The sequence below is a fragment of the Nicotiana tabacum genome, chromosome 10 (genome assembly GCF_000715075.1).
Source record: "Nicotiana tabacum cultivar K326 chromosome 10, ASM71507v2, whole genome shotgun sequence".
Classification (NCBI taxonomy): Eukaryota; Viridiplantae; Streptophyta; class Magnoliopsida; order Solanales; family Solanaceae; genus Nicotiana; species Nicotiana tabacum.
In genome coordinates, this window is record NC_134089.1 from 137186231 (window position 1) to 137210976 (window position 24746).

At 36.8% G+C, this 24746-nt stretch overlaps 1 protein-coding gene across 4 annotated transcripts; it reads right to left on the minus strand.

Annotated features, from left to right (window-relative positions):
• Window positions 1-14962: 14962 nt before the first annotated feature.
• LOC107817429 (protein STRUBBELIG-RECEPTOR FAMILY 3-like) lies at window positions 14963-24278 on the minus strand. 4 transcript variants are annotated; one of them, XM_075223348.1, is made up of 17 exons: window positions 24148-24278; window positions 23551-23742; window positions 22808-22934; window positions 22654-22725; window positions 22459-22524; window positions 22283-22354; window positions 22127-22198; window positions 21967-22038; window positions 21824-21889; window positions 21660-21725; window positions 19270-19685; window positions 18479-18894; window positions 17486-17757; window positions 16801-16939; window positions 16343-16479; window positions 16105-16261; window positions 14963-15476 (listed from the first exon to the last, which is right to left on the minus strand). In XM_075223348.1, the coding sequence occupies exons 2-17, from the start codon at window positions 23654-23656 to the stop codon at window positions 15381-15383; spliced, it is 2352 nt and encodes a 783-aa protein (XP_075079449.1). In that variant the 5' UTR covers window positions 23657-23742; window positions 24148-24278; the 3' UTR covers window positions 14963-15380. The 4 variants fall into 4 exon arrangements, with proteins under 4 accessions (XP_075079449.1, XP_075079451.1, XP_075079450.1 ...); XM_075223350.1 differs by having other exon boundaries at window positions 22283-22343; window positions 24148-24265; XM_075223349.1 differs by lacking the exon at window positions 24148-24278 and adding an exon at window positions 23940-24114.
• Between the last annotated feature and the right edge of the window lie 468 nt (window positions 24279-24746).

Here is a 24746-nt window from a genome sequence, read left to right on the forward strand (position 1 = left end):
ATTTGGAGTGTTGCCGATATGACTCTCTCTGCTGGGGATTCTTTTCGGCTATCAATTCATTTCCAATCCATGATCCTTTTCTCTGTTGGGATTCGGGGTGCTATCCCTGACTTCCGTTTGTATGACTTGGCATCCTTCGACGACTGGTCAAAAGGTCTTTCTTCGGACCGTAATGTGAGATTTTGGATAGGCTAGAAAGAAAGGGTATTAAAGGCTCAAAAACAAATCAATTTGGGGTTCAAAATTACAACCTTCGGAACCATATTTGTTTACAACAAACGCAACCCTTGCCCCAGTTTCTTGCTTGGGGATTTTTTTTAATTTTTTGTTACACTATGACCGAGCCGTGAGGCACCTACGTATCTTCTTTGAGGAATTAGGTCGAACGTAGTTCACAATTCCTCTTTTTTCATTTACCTATTATTTTTTTTTTCTTTCTTTTTCTCATTTCTCCTTTCTCTTTTGTCGTTTTGTTGTTTTCTTTTCTTTCTTTTCTTTTTCTTTTTTTCTTTTCTTTTCTTTACCTGCTATGCTTGTGTTTTCTAGTCGTTGCTACTGATTTCGAATGAGGGGTACGAAAGAAAAATAAATATGGCTCAAAAGGGGTAACGAAGGATAAAGTATTTAGGTAGCAGAACAAAATGCCTTCGTCATTCCAGTCTTCAAAACATGCCAAGTGCAAACAACACAATTGAACAAAGATTTGTAGCCTCTTCTGATGGTGCTGGACTTGACAATTATATTCACACATTTGCTTTTTCATTTGTCATTTCTAAAGCACCATTGGGCGATACTCTCACTCTCATTATCATGAACGACCCTCATGTCAATTTGGCGAATCTTGCTTTTAACGGTTTTCTTTGTGTTTTACTTGCCCTAGTTCCACATAACTCGAGCTCCGAATAATCTCAAACCGTCCTTATTTCCTTTAAACGTTCTGATCACCTTTCCGGGGTTTTATGATTAACTTTTAAGATTAGGCCCAAACTGTGTGCGCTGTCATGTCACTAGAATCGGCGCTGGACCAAAATTATAAAAGGACTAAACAAAAAGATGACTGGAAATAATAAAAGACCGGATTTGCATTAGACTAACAGTGAAATGGTTTGAATAACAAAAAAAAACAGAATTAAAATTCTAAAACAAACCTGGACAAAACTACACAAACCGCTATGACAAAAATGGAAAGATAAGAAGGTTTGACATAAGACAACATCCGTATTACAATCCTAAGAATAACCCGGACAACAGAAATGACAACAAAATAAGCCATCAAAAGCTTCTCTCTTGCTAACCAAGGAACGGAACGTCCTCCCACTTTGTCAAAACTGACATCTTAGCCACTGAACCTCGCATCAGTATTGCCCAGACCACTGCCAACTTCAATATCATCAACCTTAGTCAACAAGTCCCCAATAGGATTCGAGTGCTTCTGTCATCAGGCCTGATCCCCGCAAAATGTGCTTTTGGATCTTGTATTTCCGGCTTACCACAAACCAACCACATTAACTTTCTTTGTGATTCAAAATAAAACAGGTTAGAATGGACTCAGTCGGTCCTCATTATTAACAACATTTTTTCCCTTTTTTTTCATTTTTTTCTTTTTCTTTCTTTTTTTTTTGATTTTTTTTGATTTTTTTTGTTATGGTCGAATTTTATGGAGATTGCGTATGTATCATGACTCCGCATGAATCAGACCTTGCATAGTTCGGCCCAATAAAAGATAAACAATAATAAACATTTTTTTTTCAATTTTTATATTAAAACAAACTGGGTTTCAAAGGTTTGAAGATGACCTACAAACTCGAAAATCAAACAACCCACATATTCTAATCAAAAGACTTACAAACTCAAAAAACAAATGGTCAACTTCCTTTCTCCATTTGACAAATGCAACCAAATGGTTATTTTTTGCAAATGTGGCCCCTTCCAAATTTCACATGAATTTTGAGAATTAGGCCGGAGGGGATTATTTTATGACACTTTACAAACTTGTCCGTTCTTTTACGAAAATAGCCTTTCGACAACTGAAAGATACTCTAAGGCTATTTCGGCAAGAACGGTTTAAGACACTACCAAAACTGGCTCAGCTTATTTTGACCAAAAGCGCAAACGGTATTCACCTGACCGCTGACTCTTTGTTTTTTTTTCAAATTACAATAGAACCTGGTGTTGCAAACACGGTCCTTCAGTGCCCCGAGGATGAAGATTTTTAAGGCTGTGTGAGTCAACTGGACCAAATCTAAAACAATGACCCAAAGGTGGCTGTTTATGCAAAGTCAGCCCTCTGGCGTCCCTTTCGGGAACATTCGGCTATTTTTGACAAAAACAGCATCACCCGACTTATTTATGACTCTTTTTATTGTTTTTCAAAATAGAAAACTCAACATTGCAAATACGGTCTTTCAACGCCTCGGGGACGAAGATTTTTAAGGTTGTATGGTCAACTGGACCAAATCTTAAACATGAACCAAAAGGTGGCTGCTTATGCAAAGTCAGCCTTCCGACGTCCCCTTCGGGAACATTCAACTATTTTTGACAAAACAGCATCACCCGACTTATTTATGACTCTTTTTATTGTTTTTTCAAAATAGAAAACTCAATATTGCAAACACGGCCTTTCAACGCCTCAGGGACGAAGATTTTTAAGGTTGTGTGGGTCAACTGGACCAAATCTTAAACATGACCCAAAAGGTAGCTGCTTATGCAAAGTCAGCCTTCCGGCGTCCCTTTCGGGAACATTCGGCTATGTCTTGACAAAACAGCGTCACCCGACTTCTTTATGATGAAGTTAAAATTTGACATATATATATTATTATTTATTTTTTTGCTATTTTTTGCAAAAGGGGAGGTTGGACATCACCCGACTTATTTATGACAGAATTAAAATTTTGACATGTTTTTTTGTTTATTTATTTGTTTTTGGTTATTTTAGCAAAATGGGAGGTTGGACCCGATGAGGGTTGCCTACGTATCTCACATCCGGTGAGAATCAAACCCGCGTAGTTCGGGAGATTAACTGAACATGATTTTTTTTTTCATTTTCGGCAGCAAATAACAAAACTACTTTCAAAGCACGACTCTTTTCATTTTCATTTTTCATGGGAAGACAAACTATTTTCCTTTTCTATTTTTTTTTGAAAAACAAGACAGAACAACGACTCTTTTTTTTCTATTTTTCCTTTGCTTTTAATAAAACAAACTAATAAGACACATTTTCTCAAAATTTCGGCAGAGTTTTGACAGTATTTGGGCATTGTTTTTTTTTTCAAAAATAAACAATTAATTCCCTAACCGCTATTTCTTTTTTTTTCTTTTTTTTTTCAATTTCACAATATTCCTGATATTCAAAAGCCGGTTAGCATGCAAGTCTGAAACAAGTAAATGCATAAAGCAAACAGGATGTAGCAGGATGGTCTTTTCATTTCAGGTTGCTACTCCTAGACGGACTCAACCCCTGTGTTGAGTCCCCTAAGTCAAATGCACATGATGCAAATAAGCGTTCCTACTAGGGATCCGGCATGAGGCTTTGTTATACTAAATTTTAAAACCTAGGTGTTTGTTCTAGACCTAGCTTACCCGAGCGGACAACTCGAGCCGAGGATGGGAGCTGTGTATCGGTAACCAAAGGGCCATCCGGTTTTGCAACTCCTCCGAATCCTCGTTCTATTTTGGTATATGACACTAACAGAAAGAAGTCACGACCAGCGTGCACTCCTCAAGAGAGAGAAGAGAGGGGTTTCAGCACAATTTATATATACAGTCCAAGTAATATCAAAGCAGTAAGAGCAACATTTTGCACATTTAGGCTAAAACATGTAATAAAATCAGATAATAAATAAAGCCAAATAATAAAAATTATTTCTAAGCTCGAATTCTTAACCCTGAACCAGTGGTTCTGGGTTTTCAGTCACCGGCAGAGTCGCCAGAGCTGTCACACCTCCTTTTTCCTCCCCCGCAGGGGGTGAATGAGTTTTTCCAATTAAAGAACAATCGAAACGAGATTTATTTGTTTATTTCAGAGTCGCCACTTGGGAGATTTAGGGTGTCCCAAGTTACCAATTTAATCCCGAATCGAGGAAAAGAATGACTCTGTATTACAGTCCGCGAACCAGAAATCCGGATAAGGAATTCTGTTAATCCGGGAGAAGGTGTTAGGCATTCCCGAGTTCCGTGGTTCTAGCACGGTTGCTCAACTGTCATATTCGGCTTGTTTATCTGATTTAATACATGTTGAACCTATGTGCGAATTTTAACTTTTAACCGCTTTTATCATTTACTATTATTTTTATCAAGAATTGCAACATCGTGGAAACACATCTCGAACCACGTCACATCAATGCACCCGTGGTTGTTGGCACATTCCAACGCTGTTGAGATTTGGATTTGGGTCACATAAATGTGCACCCCAGTTTAAGAAGATAACATTATTAAATACGCGCCTAAAGCGACTAGCATATCATTATTTTGGGTAGGGCCGCGAAATTTGCTAAACGGCCTGTCCCGGAATCTAATTACTCGAAATAACTATCCGTTGAGGGCCCCGCACTTTGGGTATTCTTGTTTGTCGAGGCTCGTCTCATTCGTTATTTATAATTATTATTATTATTATTATTGGGGGAATTTGCAACGTTGTGAAAACGCATCTCGAGTCACGTCACAATCAATGTACCCGTGATTAAAGACACATTTCGACTCCGTTGAGATTTGGATTTGGGTCACATAAATGTGCACCCGAGTTTAAGAAGGTAATTTAATTAAATCGCGCCTAAAGAGTGTCACACCTCCTTTTTCCGCGCCCGGGGGGCGCAGGGGGAGTTTTTCCAATTAAAGGACAATCGAAACGGGATTGGTTTATTTATTTCAGAGTCGCCACTTGGGAGATTTAGGGTGTCCCAAGTCACCAATTTTAATCCCGAATCGAGGAAAAGAATGACTCCATACTACAGTCTGCGTACCAGAAATCCGGATAAGGAATTCTGTTAACCCGGGAGAAGGTGTTAGGCATTCCCGAGTTCCGTGGTTCTAGCACGGTCGCTCAACTGTTATATTTGGCTTGATTATCTGATTTTATACAAATGTGAACTTATATGCCAATTTTATCTTTTAACCACTTTTATCATTTACTGTTATTTTTTCAAGAATTGCAACGTTATAAAAATGTATCTCGAACCACGTTACAATCAATGTACCCGTGGTCGTCGACACACTTTGACTCCGTTGAGATTTGGATTTGGGTCACATCAATGTGCACCCGAGTTTAAGGAAATTAAATTATTAAAGGCGCGCCTAAAGCGACTAGCGTATTTATTTTGGGTAGGCCGCGAAATTCGCTAAACGGCCCTCCTGAAGTCTAAGTAATTTTAAACAAATATTTACTGAGGGCCCCGCAATTTGTATTTTTATTCGGCGAGGCTCATCTCATCCTTATTTTAAAATGAATTTGCAACGTCATGGACACGCATCTCGAACCACGTCACAGTCAATGTACCCGTGATTAGAAACACATTTTCGATTCCGTTGAGATTTGGATTTGGGTCACATCAATGTGCACCCGAGTTTACGAAGGTAAGATTTATTAAGGCGCGTCCTAAGAGTCTAACGTATTGTTATTTTTAGGGAGGTTGTGAGATTGGCTAAACAACCCGTCCCGGAAACTAAATGCTTCACTAATATGCATTTAACAAGGGCCCCATATCTGCGTTTTGTTTATTTTTATCGAGGCTCATCTCGTTGTTATTTTTAAGGGATATCCTATAGCAACTATGTTTCTCGTCGTGTTTGTCTCTATCAATTGAAAGCAGTAAATAGCCTTAGTTGATTATAAAACCGTATTTAAAGTGCTACTACAGAATAATAAAATGTGACTGCATTTATGGCCAACTAGTCGCAAATTATGGGCCCAAATCCAGCTCATGCGAGATGGCCCGACTTGGGCCCTGTTTTTCCGATACAGGCCTAGCTGACTTTCGATTTGGGCTCGACCTTCCTGGGGTGGAGGCCTAGAACCGATTCTTTGTTCTTTATCAATTTATATGTGACAAACTAACAAAAGGGGAAAGAACTATACTAGCAGTGGATAGTTTACATGCCTGGCCTACATTAAAGAGTATGTTACACAATTTAAACCTAAGTCTGGGATACAACCTACTGCATTAGGAATATTCATCTAACAGCCTACATATACAACTAACATTCAATCCCCATACATTGATATTTACTATGCGTGCAAGTTGCCTTCAGTATCCAAACAAATGTAAACTATCATGCATTACATGATATTCAATACAACAGCCTATGCTTAAAGTAAACAATCTTCAATTCTTCTCTTTTGCATTCATGCTCAACTTCAAGTTACATTGACAGTATTAGTCGTGTACCTGGATATTTGCACAATAAGAAGAGGAAGAGAGAGAGTATCAGCAGCAAGTAATCAACAGCAACAACAGATAGCAACAACGCAGCAACACAACCAACAGCAACTATGTAGCCCACAGGTGCTTGAGCATCAGACAGACAAATCCCAGAAAAAGAACAATGAACCAACCGAAAACCCAAGATACCAAATGTAACAGCAACAAAAGATCCAATAATCACAAAACTCAGCAAGTACTCAGTACAGTTCCAACAATCAAGAAGGCTAAAACTCAATCCACAGCTCACAGAAAACTCAGTATAGTAACAATCACAGCAGAAAACACACAGCCTTCTCTTAACGGAACAATGATGACCCTAGTTAGAATAACTGACTTGGCCAGAACAGCTCAACCAACTTAGTTCCTTGTGCAGTTTTGGGCAATGTTTTAGTCAAAGTATTCTGAAAATTTTCACTTTGTTTTTCTCTTTTCTCCAGACCAAAATCTCTACCTCGTTTAAGTTATCAAATGGCCTATTTATAGGCCAAATGAACCAGTACAGCTGAGCTGCCTGCCCTGCCAATTGGCAGAATGCCCATACCCTATAAGCCCATGCCTAAGCATCTTTGGTACCAGCCCCTTTGTTCCCCATGCCTGGTCTTTGTTTAATCAAGAGTTATGGGCTCATTTTATTTATTCATTTTAAGCCCCATACTCTTATGTCTTGCTCCCCATGGGTATTAGTTTAATCCTAAATTAGTACCCTACTTGTCAGCTCATTTAAACTAATCATTTTTGTCCTTTTCAAACCCCAGACTACCCCTGTTAAACCCTGGTTATCACTGTCTTGACCCTTTGCAGCATCAGGGCATTTTTGAACTGATGAAAGTTCAAATTCAGGACTGCCTAGACTGAACCTTTCAGTCATTTTTCAATGCAAACAAACTATTTCAAACAATGCTGGGGCCTTCAATCAGTGGCAAAGTATCAATTAGTCATGCGACATTATTAGCTCGTTTGATTCATTAGTTATAGAAACTAATCAACGACATTTATCGAGTCGACTATACTAATTATAGCAGGTAATAATCAGTCGCTCACATAAACAATATGTTCAGGGACCTAAAGGGCATCAGACAATTTTGTGTTCAATTACTGGGAACCTATATAAGTTTATTCATTTGACGACTAATCTAATCGAACATGTTCATCACAGAATACATTCAAATCATACACAGAAAACAATTGACCAAATAAAAGGTCTTTACAGAGATGAAAGAAATCCAAAAAAATAACAAAATAACAACCAAACACAAAGAGATATGCTGACAACTTATTTAGAAATAACACAAAAGAAAGGAAAACTTACCAAAATGTTTAAATCAAACAGACCCAAATCTGATTCAACTTCGACCTTCTGAGGCCGAACAAACTTTAATCAGGGTGTTCTCACATGAAAACACCTTGATTAAGGTCTATTAGACCTCAAACCCATGTCAAAACTGGCCGGGTTCCCCAGGTGCATGTGTTTCAAGTTCTGGATTTCCAGATCTGGATTTTTAGGAGTTGTGGGTAGATTCGGACCAAACCAAGCTTGGTTTGGTCACGAGGAAGGTCAGGGGAATGTCTGGTATGAAGATGGGGGTGGTTTGGCATAGGTCCGGGTTTGACTCAAATCTTCAAACGAAGATTCGAGACGAGGGAAGGTGATTCGAGGCAAGAGGGTAACAGATCCCTGTTCAGGAGAGTGAGGGGGTCTTAGGGTGTTCAGTAGGTGGTCACCGGCGTTCGTGCCGCCGGCTTTAATGGCGAGGGAGACGAGGGCGGCTAGGGTTTCTAATGGGAGGTCCGGGTTCGACTTGGGGACGAAGGGGTGGGGTGTTGGTATAGGGGGCGTGGGTATAAGGGAAGGTTTATATATGGTCTATGGGATTGGATCTGAGCCGTTAGATCAGATGATCTCAACGGCTTGGATCTGATGCTGAGAAATGAGACGGGGTCGTTTGGCAGTTAAACGGGGTCGTTTGGTTTAAGTGAGGGATTGGGTCAGGCTGGTTATTTGGGTCGGGTTGGAACGTGGGTCGCTGAAAGAAGTCCTGAATCGTTAGATCGGCTGGGACGGACGACTCAGATTGATTTGCCTGAAACGGCGTCGTTTCAGGAGGTGCCTGGGCAGGCCTGGTTTGGACCGGGTCAGATCGTTGGTTTGGGCCTATTTTTGGTTTATTTCCTTGGCCCAAACTGCTTCCTTCATTCTTTTCTCCCTTTCTTTTTCCTTTTTCCTTTCTTCTTTTTTTTTTCTAATCTTAAAACTAAAAAATAAAAATGAAATTCAAACAAACATAATTATCAAAATATTTAAATAGGTTAAATCGCACCCTAGAATATTTTTGTGAATTTTTCTTTTACTGAATGAATTATGGTCTAATTACCAGGACATACACATTTTGTATTTTGTTTAATAATGTAAAAATGGACAAAATGGACAGAACCACACATGACTAACAGCACATGTTACGGAAACTTGAAAATTGTACAGCGAGGTCCTTTGTTACTATTTCTTTTGGAGTGACTGTCCGTGAAGCAAAATCACGTGCTTACAAAGAGTCTAACGCGTTATTTATCTTTGGGGAGGGCAGCGAAATTCACTAAACTGTCCATCCCAAATTCTAAGTATTTATTATGACCAATTATTGAGGGCCCCGCAATTTGTATTTTTATTTGGCGAGGCTCGTCTCATTATTATTATTATTTTTTTTAAAAAAAGGATAATCTTAGAATGACTACATTTTCTGTTTTTCGTTTTCTCTAAAATAAATGAAGAAAAGGTCCTACTTTATTTACATACTTTTGAGTTATTATAGTTAAGTTTCGAAAGTGAGTCGTTTAAAGAGTTTACATGGCAACGCATAGAATTTTCTACATACAGACAGTAAAAGAAAGAAAGGACTACATTAAACTACAACTTCAAATCTTTCTCATTTTTGCATTCATGCTTCGAGTGGCTTACAAGATGAACCAGTGTATCAGTTTGTGTACCTGGTATTTGGAAAGCAAGGAAAGAAGATGGAGATTAGTAGAAGCAGCAGTAGTATAAATACACAACAACAACAACAACAACCCCACAACAGCAATTCGAACCAGATTCAAGGCCGAGAAAACTTTGAAGAAAACCGAACAACTCAATAGAACAAACCCAAAAGTATGTAAACAAACTAAACAGCAACAACCCGCGCGTGTATTAAACCCGAAACTAAACTCGTTTCTCACTTTGTTTTTGTTTTCTCTTTTTAAACTTTCCAACACTTTCTTAGGATTTTCAGAATGTCTTCCTCTCTCTCTAAGTAAGTTTTTCAAGTTCAAGTCTTTCAAGTCCAAGTCCTTCAAATCCAAGTCCTAAAGATGTGTCAAATGACTCTATTTATAACAAGACTCTTGTCTTGAATCCCCAACCCGAAATATTCCCCCAATTGCATGATTTGTCCCCACTACTTAATGTGTTCTTTATTTTAAACTCTTGTCCCCCATGCCCACATGTTTTGTCCCCCACTACATTAAATAAATATATCAACCCCACCCCATTATATCTTGTCCCTCATGCTTAACATAAATAATTACATTATTCCCCCCACTACATTATGTCTTGTCCCCTATTATATTAAACAATTATATCACATCCCCACTAATTTATGTCTTGTCCCCCACAATGTATTATTTTAATATTGTTAATGCCTAGTGGACAAAGCATTCAGATTAAACAATTGTTCAAATGTTCAATTCCAAAAATACCCCTCCGACTTTACTGAAATTACCAATTTACCCCTGAACGTACTGCAATTTACCAAACTATCCCATCAGCTATAACCAATTCACCTAATCGATCTCAACCAAAATACAACAAATATGACCAATTTCTAAACAAATTCAAACTAAATGATGAACAACATCAAATTAATGGGAATAAGTTAACCATATTGGGAACCAATCCTGGTTAACTTAGACAAAAAATAAATGAGCAAGGAGACAACAATATTAACAACAAAAGTAAACTTGAAACAACATGAATCACAATTAACGGGAACGAAAATGCAAACTGAAACTCATATGATGAACAACAAAAAAGCAGTAAACCAAAACAATACACAAAACGAAATCATTTGAACCGAACATTTGAACTTCCTAACTTGAAATATGCAACGATACAGAGAAGGAGAAAAATCAGAATGAACCAAACATTTAATTTTACCCGGAACGAGAATTGAACAGAAAATGAACGAAAGCTAACAACAACACAAAAATTGGTCGGAATCCTACCATATTAAAGGGACTGGTTTGAACGGCAACCTCGACCCGCTGCAACTCGACGACCTCGACTGTGTATGAACTGCTTCGACAAACCCCGACCAAAGCTTGAACAAACGAGATGGTTGAGTCTCGTTGTTGGACTGGACTGAAAACGGATAGTTGAGTCTCGTCGTTGAACCAAATGCTCGATGAGGCATCATGGAAGGTGAGACGTTTGGGTCTGCCGGAGATCGACGAGGAAGTAACAGCCATGGGTTAACTTGGTGCTCGCGGAGAAGAGAAGGAGGGGAGGTGGCTGGTTTGTTTGGTCATGTATGGACGTGAGGGTGGCGACTGGGTGGTCGCCTGGTATGGTGTTGCTGATTCGACGCTGGGTGTGAGGAGAGGGAGCTGAGTGGTGGAGGGCAGTAGTTCATGGCGGATGAAGCAGTGGCAGCATCAACGAATGACCGGTGAAGGGTGGTCGTTTGTGGCTGGTCGTTGTTCGACGAAGAAGTAGCAGAAGCGAGGCGCTAGGGGCATCGACCAGCAGCCATGGGATTTGTTTGGACGTGATAGAGCTGCTGGGAAACGACTGAAGAAGATGAAACAGCGGACGACGACATGTTTCGTGGTGGAGCTTGGTGTTGAAGGACTGTGGTCGTTTGGGGTTCTGTCCGGCGGTAAGGGGGTTGACTTAGGTGGTCCGACGACGTGCGTGTGTGTGTTGAGGGTGAGGCATGAGGGGGAAAGGGCAGCAGCCATGGCTGCTTGGGGTTTTTGGGGTGTTTGGGATGGTGAAGGAGAAAGAGAAAGAGAGGGGGCGGATGGGTTAGTTTTTAGGGTTTGGGGTTTTTTTGTTTTGTTTTTTTGGAAAAAATGAAAAATGAAGAGGGGTTATGGGGCGGACCGGGTCGACCCGTGTTGAGATGGACCGGGTCATGGGGAAGGTTGGGTATTTTTTGAGCCTGTGGTTTGAAATTGAAGAAGATGCCCAATTCCGATTTTCTTTATATTTTTGCTCTCTTTTCTTCTTTTATTTTTCTAAAACTAAATTCTAAAAATCCTTAAATTATCATTTAGAACTAAATTAATTTATAAAAGCGCAAATTAACTCCCAATAACAATTAACACACAATTAAGTAATAATTAAGCATAAAATTGTACAATTGGACATTAAATGCTAAAAATGCAAAAGATGCCTATTTTTGTAAAACAAACTTAATTACTAACAATTGTAAACTTAAATCCTAAACGCAAATACGACGTATTTTTTATATTTTTTATTAATTTATAAAATAAACATGCGCGGACAAATGCAAACAATACAAGAAAAATAACACAAAAATTCTCAAAATTGCACACCAAGGAAAATCGTTTTATTTTGAATTTTTTTGGGAGTAATTCTTTCATTGGGCAAAAATCACGTGCTTACAATAATATTAATACTTTTTTCTTTTGAACATTCTCCAGATTTGTATATCTACCTAATAATTAATTTTTTTTAATGAATTGTATATTAGAGATGTCGCTCATTTATCTAAGAAATTAGTATTAAATATTTTTTTTCTTTTGTAAAACCTCCAAAATTGTGTATCTACTTAATAATTAATTTTTTATATATTGCATATTGGAGCTGACACTAATCTATATAAGGAAATACTATTAAGAATCTCTTTTAATTAGGGTTTTGCTGCTTATAGTTTTTAATATATTAATCATATGACCTACTACAAAATACCTTACATACAATTCATTATAAACAAACCTACAATCAATTAGAAACTACAAAATCTGGTTGCAACCATTAACTATATTAGTGAAATATCGAGTATCAAAATGGGCTGGAGTTGTTAGATATGGCACGTTCCATATCGTGATAAATTACAGCCCCTTGAATTATTTATTCAGGATGAAAAAGTGCATATATTTTTAAGTGCTATTAATCTTTTCAATTACCATGTAATGTAGATATTCGAGTTGTTTTGTAGTTTCTTCAACTTATGCGTAGTTTTGTATTTTCTTCAACTTATGCGTACATTCAATCCGCTTTAATTACGGTTTTGTTAGGGTCTAGATAGATATTTATTATGGTTTCATTTACAATTTGAACTGGTGTTAGGCAATATAAATTTGTCATTGAAAATCTATTTTCCTTTATGATTTTATGTAAGAAATCTGCATATGTGATTAACTCAAGATTTTAATTTACAGACAAGTTTATTTGTATTTCTTTGCATATTCAATAAAATTTGTTGATTTCGTGAGTTTTTACTTTTATAGTTTGGTATTAATATTGTTTTCTTATGTTAGTTTGTACAGCTTTTACGCTTAAAGCATAACAGAAAAGAATTTTTTCTTCTTGGCAGATTTTCAATTCAAACGGCTAAGCCATTAGTCAGAGAGTTATGATCAAATTTTGTCCATGCTGCCAAGATAAAAAATTTATTTGGGTGTTGATGTATGTTTAGTAATACAATGTGCCATCTAGTTTAATATGACTATTAGCGATAGTTTACTCATGCCTATTGATGCATTAGTATGTTGTGGGTTTTTACAAACAAAATAATGCATAATCTTTATATAACATGACCTCCTACTAACTTAAATTTCTCTTGGAGATCGGATTTATGCAACTGTTGGACGGTCTGTTATACGTATCTTTAAAACAAAAATACATGAAATGAGATTATTTGTTACGAAGAATTTTGTAGTTGCACCAAACAATATGAAATTTAAGATCAACAAGCATAAATTGAAACTGACGTTTTCTCGTAGGACGGATGTGGCTGAAATCAATGTTCTGCAGTTTAGTTTGAATCATCAACTTTAAACCTTATGAGCATTTGATAAATCAACTTGATGTTCATAAGAATGAACTATTCGGTAATTGTTTTATCTTTTACTATTTCTTCTACAAGGTGTTGATCCCACAAATGGCAGATGAAGTAGAATCGAAAATGAAGAAAATCAATCCTACTTTGCGTGATATAACGAATGGTCAGTTCCAAACAGGTAATCGTTTTCACTATAATTGTGCATATATAACTTACCTAAACTGATTATTGTTCATATACAATTCCCCAATCGAAGTAGAAGAGGGCGTCTTTTAAGTATTAGTGTCAATAAAATGAGGATACAAAAAAATGTGATAATATCAAACATGTTAGTTAATACAACTGCATTGACAACATAACGGCTACAAAATAGGGAAGGTTGACCCATAATTGCAAAGTGAATTTGCACTCATTGATATGTATTTTAAATGTGGATAATTGAAGGAAGCTGAAATTTATCTCATTAACTCCTTGAGAATAGTAACATACTGGCATTTAGTTAATTACTCATATATCTCGAATGCTTATGAGAACTGAGATTTTTTTTTTTTTGCAGTATTTCATACGTTTTTAATTTTTTTCTCACTTTTTTTTACCTATGCGTGTGTATTCTAGACAATGAGCATACAATGATGAACTAAAGTTAAAGTATAGTATATTAAGTAATAAACTTAAAGTCCAAGACATGCTAAAAATATACTAACATATTTAAGAAAATTAATCAAGGCCATATAGAAGATGAAAAATTAAAGAGATCATTAAACTGATGTTGCTCACATGCTTCATATCAAGCAAATTGGATAACATCATTATTCATTATGAAACATTCATATCAAGCAAATTGTATAGTATCATTATTTTTTATGGAATATCTATTAGGGCGGCGGAATAAAAGTTTTACTAGCGTCTCAAAATATATTTAATGTTTGTTTGTAAAGATGATATCAACACTAACAAATTAAAATATACAATGTAGATTGTGTTTTTTTAATTCTTCGCGCATCGCGCGGGTACTAATACTAGTTGTAGTTGATGTTATTAAATGTCATGTTTTAGACTATACAAAAACCTTAAGAATATTATAGATTATGGAGTAATTTATATGGACAAAAAGTAAAATCAATGAATTCAACTAAATATATTTCCGAGACAAAGATAATGAATGTGTCACCACCGGATCCCGTTGCCTAATTTTAGCTCTGAAATTTATAAAGAAAAGGGGAAAGAATAATTCTAACTTTATTCACGGGAAAGCATCTTTTTTCATAAAGAATTAAATACTACATGCTTTTAATTATAAATCCGGCCTAATTGGTAATCTCATATACTCTCTGTAGTTTAACCTGCTGGAGTATTAAATATAAGAATTAACACAATGTTTGGAGAAATTGTAAAATTACAACAACCTTAAAGTGATTATCCATTGACCATAACCATCATTGCACAATTGAATACTGGGAAATAAAGTGGTACAGCAAGTCCATGTTGAAAGAGTGAAGAATATTCTTGTACAAACAAATGAAAATGTACAGCAGAACAAATAACGATTTACAACTTCAGATGTACCAATTAACAACCATATAAATAAGCTCTTAAACAATGGGGTTAGTGCATTTTTATGCATTGTGGCTTCTGTTTAGCCTAAATGAACATTAGAATGATTGCAAAAAAATTGTACAAAGAATCAGGATAACCGAGCCGTGCTGGTTTGAAATCACACTGTTCTAGCCTGCCTTTTGTCTCAGAGGTATGAAGTTCTGGTAGCAGGGTACTGCATCTACAGCGGCCTCAAAATCTTGGGTCAAGTATTTCAGCTCGAGTTAAATTTCTTACGAAGTAAAAAATCTTGAACTTTTGGTCACTCCGCGGCTGAATCTGCTATAGAGTGCATGTCTAGTTCAAGTCATTCTTCATCGGATCTACTAGGAGATTCTCTTCTAATCATTTGTATGAGGTCTTGAACAACTTCTGACATTGGTGGCCGGAATTCTTGGTCGGGCTGCAACAAAGTATCAAAGATAGTTAAAAGCGATATGTGAAGGCAAAGCCTATACAACAGCTAAATCTTAGTCATCCTTGGAAGGCAAAGGTAATATATCTGTTGCATCTACAAGCTTTAATTTGGTGAATGTGGTATCGTCAGTAAATCACTAGTTGATTCAGACTTTTCAAGTGTTGTTTGTTTCCTACTACAACAAACCCACACTCTTCACCGGGTCATGAAGAGACATTCAGACACCTGGGCAGAAAACGATTTCGAAACATCAATCTTTTTAGAAAGATGGGAAGTTTCTGCTTATTGTCCTTGCTACTTTAACTATGCCTAAAACCTGGTAAATCTATAACTCCTATTTTGACGTAGTACAGTTCCTTTTTTCCATTGACAAGAAATAAATGATTTTACATGTTACAATTTTCCTTGTTTGTACCCAAAGTTTGATGAAGGAATGAAATAGTTCAGATTTGGATAAATTACTTGCTTGTAAAAAAAAGAATTTATGCGTAAATACTTGTATAAATATTGAGAGAATGGACAGCCTGACTATGTGACCCATTCAGATATCGATCAATGCCCAGAAGAAAACGGACTGGTTTTAGTGGTCAGAGAAAGAATAAAAGGAACTCACCTGAACACAGCGGGATATTATGTCAGCAAAATGTGATAATGACTTAAGTGGGTACTTTCCCTTGAGTGAAGGATCAACCATCCTCGTCAAGGCATCAATATCATGTAGCTGAGGGATTGCCCATCTTACCAAGAATTGCTCTCCTCGACTTCGAGTTCTGAACATGGTATATATGTAATGAATAGCTGGGAGAAAAAGATGCAACAAAATTTACTCATTGGGGTGCAAATGGCTTTACCTGTCATATGACATTCTGCCTGTTAAGAGTTCCAGCATCACCACGCCAAAACTATAAACATCACTCTTAGAAGTGTAAATCCCTGACTCAAATTCTGGGGCACCATAGCCGTAGGTCGTAAGAAGTTGTCCTGACAGCTGAAAATAAGTACAACATCATGTATACTATTTTCAAATTTTTTAAGGACATAATGCATAAAAAAATAAGAAAAGGTCAGGTTTCAGAATCAACTATTTCTAAACAATGATTTCATCCATTTACATCAGTCATAGTTCTTACAGCTCTACTCCACTGTCTATTTAAAGCACTTTAATAATCATTATACTCCTTTCTTAACTGTATATTCAGCTCACATCTTCACTTCCAGCATAAACCTGGTATTTGATTTCCCCCAAGGCAAATGTTCCAATTTGTTCCACACTTGTAATACAGAATTAATCTTAGGATGGAAAGGTTACCTGACTTACAGCACCTGATGATATCAGTGAAGCTAAACCACAATCAGAGACATGCACAGCCAACTCATCATCAAGGAGAAGATTGACAGACTTAAAGTTTCTGTGAATAATAGGTGGCTCGCAGACCTCATGGAGATACCTTCATTGCACAAAGAGAACAAATAGTTAATACATCAGATTCAACATTTGCTCTAACGCACTTGTCAAGCAAATCTAAGATCAGACCACCTAGCAATCCCACTCCCTAATACTTTATAGGGGGTGATGGTGTTTTCTTACAATCATCGTGTTCAACCTCCCTTGTATGAACACATGCAGCGGAGGAAGGAAATGTAGTATACAGCGACATGTGCAAAGTTTAATACATAATTATAAGGACCATCTCCAACCATTATTTTATTGTTTCCTGTCATGTATTATGTACAAGGCAAGAAAGTTCAGGACTATAATTAGGTCATGATTTGACCTTTTTGCAATGTTCTACTGGCTAAGTTATGATTTACTGCTGTTTGCAGAAACTTCTTATAGATCACTGCCAAAAGCATCTTCACCATCAGATTTTTTCATCGTTCATACATATATATATATATATATATATATATATACACACACACTCGCACTTGAGGTAAAAATCAGATTAATTAACTAATTAATTTAAACAGGTGTCAATAACAGTTTGACTTACTCCAAGGCTCTTGCAGCTCCAAGAGCCATCCTGATCCGTGTATCCCATGAAAGTAGTTTCTTGAACTCATCATCAGAGTGCAGTGCATCTTGTAGTGTTCCACTACCGCAATACTCATAAACCAGAAGCCTTTGACCATGCTCCGCACAATAGCCCATCAACTCGACAACGTTAGCATGACGAATTCCGTCAATCAAGTTTACTAGGTCAAGAAACTCATCATCCTTCTGTTGATTGGAAACTCTTCTGTCCAGCTTCTTGACTGCAAGTAACTGTGTAAGCATTCAGATGGTTAAGAGTCAGATGTAAGATATTGCAACCACCAAATGATTCAATTTAATGTCAGCAATGGGATGGATAGTGAGATTTTGCGTGCCAGAGAAATTCATGTACGTTACAAATAACTTATGTAGAAAATCAACACAACTGTTGTATATTCTGATTATAAGATAGTTTCTTGGTAGAAAAAGATGCATCAGTATTTGACAGATCCTGTAATACAGCAAAGGACAAAACTAGGGATACCAACTCAGATGACAAGCTTATACAGGTAGAATGTTGATTTTCACTCAGATGAAAAGGAATAGGACTAAAAAGAACCACGAAACGTCCTAAAGAAAATTTATGTAACAAGAAAAACCTGATGCAGCAATTGTAGTCATTTCACTTTCACCGGAATTTGTAAAATACTATTTACCCTTATAGATATCAGACTCTGGATTTCCACCAGCAAACCATTTTTGCACATAATTTGATCAATCTGACATTAATTCTAACTCAATTAAGCACTTATATACAAGAGCAGTCCACGTGATGCAACTACAGATAAAGAAGCTTCTTTAATGCTAGCAGAAAACAAGTCAGAAAGACCCCCCAAAAAAGCAAGTTGAGAAGAGAAAAACTATCTAGGTTCTGGATAATCTAGCAGGGATAGGATAACACAGTTAATAATTTCGAGTATCTAATTAAATTGATTTCAACCATAGCTTATACCTTTCCATTTGGAAGCTCTGCCCTGTAAACAGTTCCCAGCATTCCTGATCCTATCAGATTATCTTGAGAAAAGCTGTTGGTGTATTGCTGAAGAGATGCAATTGTGTAAGATCTCACAGAAGTTAGTGGAAGTGGCCTGGTTGGAAACTTCATGGCATTATCTTCAGCAGGTGAAATTGGCTCCACAATAACTCTCTCTTGTGCAAGGGGTGGCGGTGGCGGTGGAGGGGGTGGAGGAGGGGGTGGTGGCGGCGCCAACAGATCAATATCAATTCTGCTTAGGTTTATCTCACCAGTATCCTTCTTTGGCACTGCACTCATGTTTTGCACATTTACCTCCTGCTCATGCTCTGGCATGGGAGCGCGAGCCGGCCTTCTTGGTTGTTGCTCTTCCTTTGGCCTTACTAGAGGAGGAGCTGTTAAACACATATGAAGTCCACTTATCATCAAAGACTGGAAAGTGAGGGTTTTTATATTCATAGGTTTTTAGTTCCAAATGTTGCAAAAACAAATTTTCAGATTCATGAAATTTTTTGGAGGGCATTTCAGATGATGATAATAGAGAATTTGGAATATTTCACTAGGACTAGAAATTGACATAATTTGAAGATACATGGATAACCACTGTAGATTTAAATGCATGCTTAGATATGAAGTCCACAGATTCAAATAAAGCTTAAATCAAAGAGAAGTAGCTTTCACTGTAAGAACTAACGAGAAAAGCCAGACTAGGGAACACTAGCAACAATACACAGGATAAATAGTTAAGAGGTTTTAATAATTTGCAGTACCTTTCTCTACATCATGTCCAAGTTGGACCAATGAACCATTATCTCTACGATTCTCCCTGGACCCCACAAAAGGAGCTACTTCATGCCGTCTGGACCAATTACTCTCTTGCCTATCCTTAAGGCATCTTGGCAGGAAAAGCAGGATTGCTATAACCAATATTATAAATGACAAAACTGCTACAACGGATATCCAGACTACCCTTTTAATGGATTTTTTGCTTCCTTTTGAGCTGGATTCTGCAGTTGCTGTTGGTCCATCAGCCTGTTTTCCAGGTTTTCTTCCAGAAGTTGGTGGTGCCTGCACCGAAGTTGGAGGCTTAAAAAAGGGTGGTGCTAGTCCTGCTGGAGGGGGTGCTGCTAAAGAAGTGGGTGGAGGCAAAGGAGCAGTACTACTGTTCCAAGGATTTCCATCGTTTCTGCATGACAACAACAAAAATTAGCAAATAAAAGGACAGCATTAGCCATCTGTTCGTAATCAAGGTCAATCAAAACATATATAAGACACTTGAAGTAAAAGGATGAAACACCTGATACGTCATCCTTGCATGGATCAGTATTTATCCTTACTAATATCATTCAATAAATCAAATTTCCAGACATACAAATTTAAACAACACTAAGATATGCGATTCAAGCCTATGTTCAAACATTGGGTAAATGTTAGCCTGCAATCATATGAACTTAAATATGACCAAAAAGTAACCATGATCCAGCTCGACAGGACCATATAAGTTATGAAATATATTTCTTTTTCTCTTTTTTTTTTTTTTGACAGATATGAAACATCATACCATGGGTGTTTCATGGTTTTTGTGCACACTACACTCCTTAGCCTGTAGATATCACATCTTTCCAATTTATTGTGGAGGTAGGTGCTCTTATATCCAACTATTAAAAATTTTGAGCAGCATAGTGTTAGCAATATTCTTTTCCAGGTGATGGTGCTTATGATGTCAAAAAATTTAGCTACTTTACCTCATGCAGTTTGAAATTATTATGTCTAGCCCTCAAGCTGTCGTTTATGCTGTGAGCACACGAGCAATTCTGATCCAAGTCAGCGTCATAAAGTGTTAAACATAATCTGGATTTGCAACGTAAAAATACTTTTCAAAATGTCACATCTCCGGTAATTGTTAATTCTGTTGTGCATTTGCTAAGCGAATTTAAGTTTGAAGCCCATAACTCCTACTAGTATTTAGTGTCACTAGAAGGTTCATAATTTGTGGTAGTTGTCCAACAAGTTAATTCCCCAAAAGCTAATTATGAAAAAATAAAAGCTCGTGAACTGGTATATTGTTAATGTCATTTTCCATAAGTTTGCACCCCTCAATGACAGTCGTAATATATCATCTTCATCTATCAACAAAATGAAAACCTAAAATTTACATAGTATCAGACATCCACCATAAATACTTCAGTCTTCATTATCAACATGCTCTCAAACACCAAGTGACTAATGATACTTAAAGAACACAGGACTCCACTAACTGAAGTCCCTTGCTTATCCTTTGATAAAACCCATCTGATGCAACTTTCTGTGTCAAAACCAGAAGAACAGTTTTGAAAATAGTGTTCTTCAAATTGAGTAGCTTCATTTTCTAAAAAGTTATTGTTAAATAAGGTGCAGCTAACATACAGGCTAGCATACTACACACTTTTCGCAATATTTTTTCTTGCTTATTACTAAGAATGTTGTAGTTCAGAACAAGGTTTTTCTAGCTTATAGACATTAAAGAAGGTCTTGCATTCACAAACTTACATGCACATATGCACACACACACACAAACACAGAAGTTTCTGGGACATAAAAAGTTTAAACGGATAGGTTTTGAAATTGAGAAATCTGCCGACAGATATTGCATTTGATATTGCCAACCAACAAACTTAGCGTCACAGAAGCCATTCTGAACTCTTCCCCTCATCCGTACTTAATGAGATGATGAAGCCTATTGAAGTCTTATCAGGAAATGCTCTCCTCTTTTGTGAAGTTCGATATTCACCAGTATGTTAACTAAAAGTTTATTATGGTCAAATATGAAGCTGAATACAGATGATACATGTGCTTCATCTTTAGAAGTGTTGAGTGTAAAGGTTGTTATGTTAATGGTTGTATTCCTTCAGCTCTTATCTTCCTTAATTGTCCATGAATAACAAGCTGATCAAGGTTGTTACCGACAACGTCACTCAGAACTGAGAAAGGCGCGTTAACAAAAAATAAACAGCACCTTGTCATGTAATAATTGAACTTCAACATGGACCGTGTCCCAATAATTTCTGAATATGTGTTTAGAAGATTGCTTTGAACAAAGAGGCACAAGAATGTAATAGGCAGCCAAGAGTATAGTGTAGCTTACAAGCTGGAAGATAAAAGAACAATATTAGGTACTTACTTGAAACTGGGAATAGAAAACAACTTCTGAGGTATGGGCCCAGAAAACAGGTTGTTTTCCACATTCCTAGAGGGGCACAAAAGATAGGGAAATATTAGTAAGATGTTTTATCATTCTAAGGACCTGGAAATAATATTTGAGTTAAATATAGTTAGGAAGAATACAAATCTGCGAGGGGAAGATCTTGTAAAACATCAAGAGTTCCAGAAAGCTGGTTATTCTGCAAACGTCTGGAGATCAAGAAATTAGCTATTTTTGTATTGGTCATAAATAACAAACAAAATCAACAAAAAGTGGAATTACTCACAGAGTGGTCAAGGAGGACAAGTTTCCTACTGATGACGGCAAAGCTCCGCTTAAACTGTTACTTGACAAATCACTGTCAGAATATAAATAATCCACCCAGTTATGGACAATTAAAAAACATCTATGGCAATATTATAAATGCTTTTGTTTCAGTGTCATACAGATTAACCAATGCTGTAAGGCCTTGAAAGGAATCAGGAATTTCTCCACTCAGTTGATTTCCATTGAGAGACCTGAGAAAAATGAAGTATAACTGAGCAAAACCATGATTATGATATTGGAAAATCTCCAATCTAAATTACAAGCTGGAAACTCACATTGCTGACAGCTGACTTAGGGAAGATAAAGAACTAGGGATACTTCCCATCAACTTATTATCTGAAAGAAAACTGCCAAAAGGGTAAAGACTATCAAATGGTTTGCTCAAAAGTAAAGCTTTAAAAGTTCACGCTTCTCTCTCTATTTCTCCTTCCAGGGAAATCATAATACATACATATTCTGCAATGTAACTGGCAGATTGGATGGGAGGGTTCCGCCAATTTGATTGTTACTCAGATCTCTGCCACAAGATGTTGACACAATTATTGACCGCATGTCACACAATAAAGGATACCTCTAAAAAGGAAACCAGGAAGACACAATCAAATGGAGTATTTTGTTAAAGGAGATGTATCCGTGTGGCGCGTACATCGTTTGGAGGGAAGAAAACCCTGCTAAGCTATCCCCTAGTTCACCTCCCAAGTTAGCAACATTCAGTTTACTGCAAAGAACATGATTAGAAGGATTAACAATTATGACTTCCAAATATCCATGAAATGCTGCAGCAAATGAAAGGTAATTACATGGTTAATATATTTGTATCATTGCATGTGACCCCTTGCCATTGTCCATCACACGGATCTCCACTGATACCCCAACCAGGAAGGGAAGGCGATCCCATTGCAGCATGAAAAGCATTAATTGCAGCAACTAGACCAGGAGAAAAGGAAAATGTCAAAGTTAAAAATTCAAACTTAAAATTCCAGGCATTGATTCATGAACAAATAAGAAACTTAGAATGCGATCAATTGAAGAATGCTAACTTCAAACAAACCCAAAGGACAAAGTTTACAGAAAGCAAGGTGGCATTTAGTCGATATTTGGGATAATAAGGGCATCTGCAGAGTCCACATATCGCCTGGGGAATCCATAGCCCCCCAAAAACTTAGGTATTAGGAGTCAATACTTGATTTCCTCATTTTTCCTTTGCTTCTCTTTTATTTTCCCTTCCTTTTCTTCTAAATTAAATTACTGATAGCTTTCCATTGTAATATAATTGCTAACTGCGGCGTGCAAGTTTTTCAGGAAGCTAAGTGAAACATTCTTAAATTCATTCTTGAATAGAGGAAATGGATAAAGAAGATTCATATAACCGACCATTTTTGGTAATTCTCTGCTCCTCCCCTGAATCAGTCCACCCCCACCCCCCAAACCAGCATTGCCCAAAACATGAAATTAGCATTCCTCTCCTTTTACATAGTATTATTTTGTGAGCAATCAAAAAGGGCAAAAACAACTCAGAATTTAGTAAATGTTTGTTCCTTACCATCTCCAGGGTCAGTTTCATCTGAAAGTTGAACAGCAAAAATTAACAGAAACCAAACCAAGATCTCCAAATTCAAGCAACATATTATAGATCTATTCCCACCCATTGATCCAAAGCTGTGACCTTTTTCTTCAATCTACTCTTTCTTTGGAAAAATACTCTGCATAGCCAATACATAAAAGAACTTCCAATCTAGAATAACAAGAAAAAAAAATCAAACATCAGTATCTTAATCAAGCCCAAAAATAAAACCCAAACAGAAAGACGATAACAAGAACAAAAACAAAGAGCAAAATGGGCATCCGCAAAAGAAGTACACAAACAAATCTTGAAAAGAAACCAACTTTGAACAGTTGAAGAAGGTACAATAACAAGAACAAAATACCCACCAAATAGTAAGTGAATTATGTGGAAATGATGAGAATGAAGCTGAGAAAAGCATCATTATTTCATATTAAAAAAAGAGGCTTTTACTCTGATAATTGAGCAGAAAAAAAAAGAACTAAAAAATAAAGACGCAAGCAAGCATTGTATTTAACAGGGGCAAATAATCAAACACTTATTAGTTGTAAATCTGGAGAGAGAGAAATCTTTTACCTTTTGCAAATAGCTGGAAAAAAAAGAAAAAGCTATATGTGAAAAGTCGCAAAGAGGAAAATACAGTGAAGAGAGACTTCTTCACTTCTTCTCCAACTCTTTTCTCTATCTAAAAAAAGGACAATGTGTGTGACAGTGGAATTCTAATACATACATATCTGCATTTTCAAGTCCACTCGCGGATTCAACGCGTGCTTTTGTTGTTTACTTACACTGACACGTGGAATCATTGTCGTTATGTGATTAACGGTCTATTAAGTTCAGTGCGTGGTTTTTATGCGCCGGATGGCGCGTTTGACGAGATGAGTTGCTGTTTTCCTTTTTCTTAACTTAAGTGTAGTTAAAATCGGAGTTTTTACAGTAAATTATGAGAAGTAAATTATAGCCGCCAATTTTGGGAAGGGGACAGAGAAAACGAAAGAAAATAAAGAAATTGCAATAGGCTAGCGACTAGTATATGATTTTCTGTGCTGGCAGCTTTACAATTATTTTCTTGATTTAGTAAATTAATTATTTTTTGTTTGTTTTATTACACCAAATTATAGGATCCAAACTTCCATGGTTTTATTCTTAATTTCTTACTACTAGTCGTTGATATT

Excerpts from the sequence above, each read along its gene's own strand:
- LOC107817429 (XM_075223348.1), bottom strand. The coding sequence starts at position 23,656 with ATGGGTGGGAATAGATCTATAATATGTTGCTTGAATTTGGAGATCTTG. Across the intron at positions 17,758-18,478 it reads CAGAGCTTCCAAATGGAAAG|TTACTTGCAGTCAAGAAGCT; the intron begins GTATAAGCTATG and ends ATGCTTACACAG. Across the intron at positions 16,480-16,800 it reads CATCAGGTGCTGTAAGTCAG|CTGTCAGGACAACTTCTTAC; the intron begins GTAACCTTTCCA and ends ACTTATTTTCAG.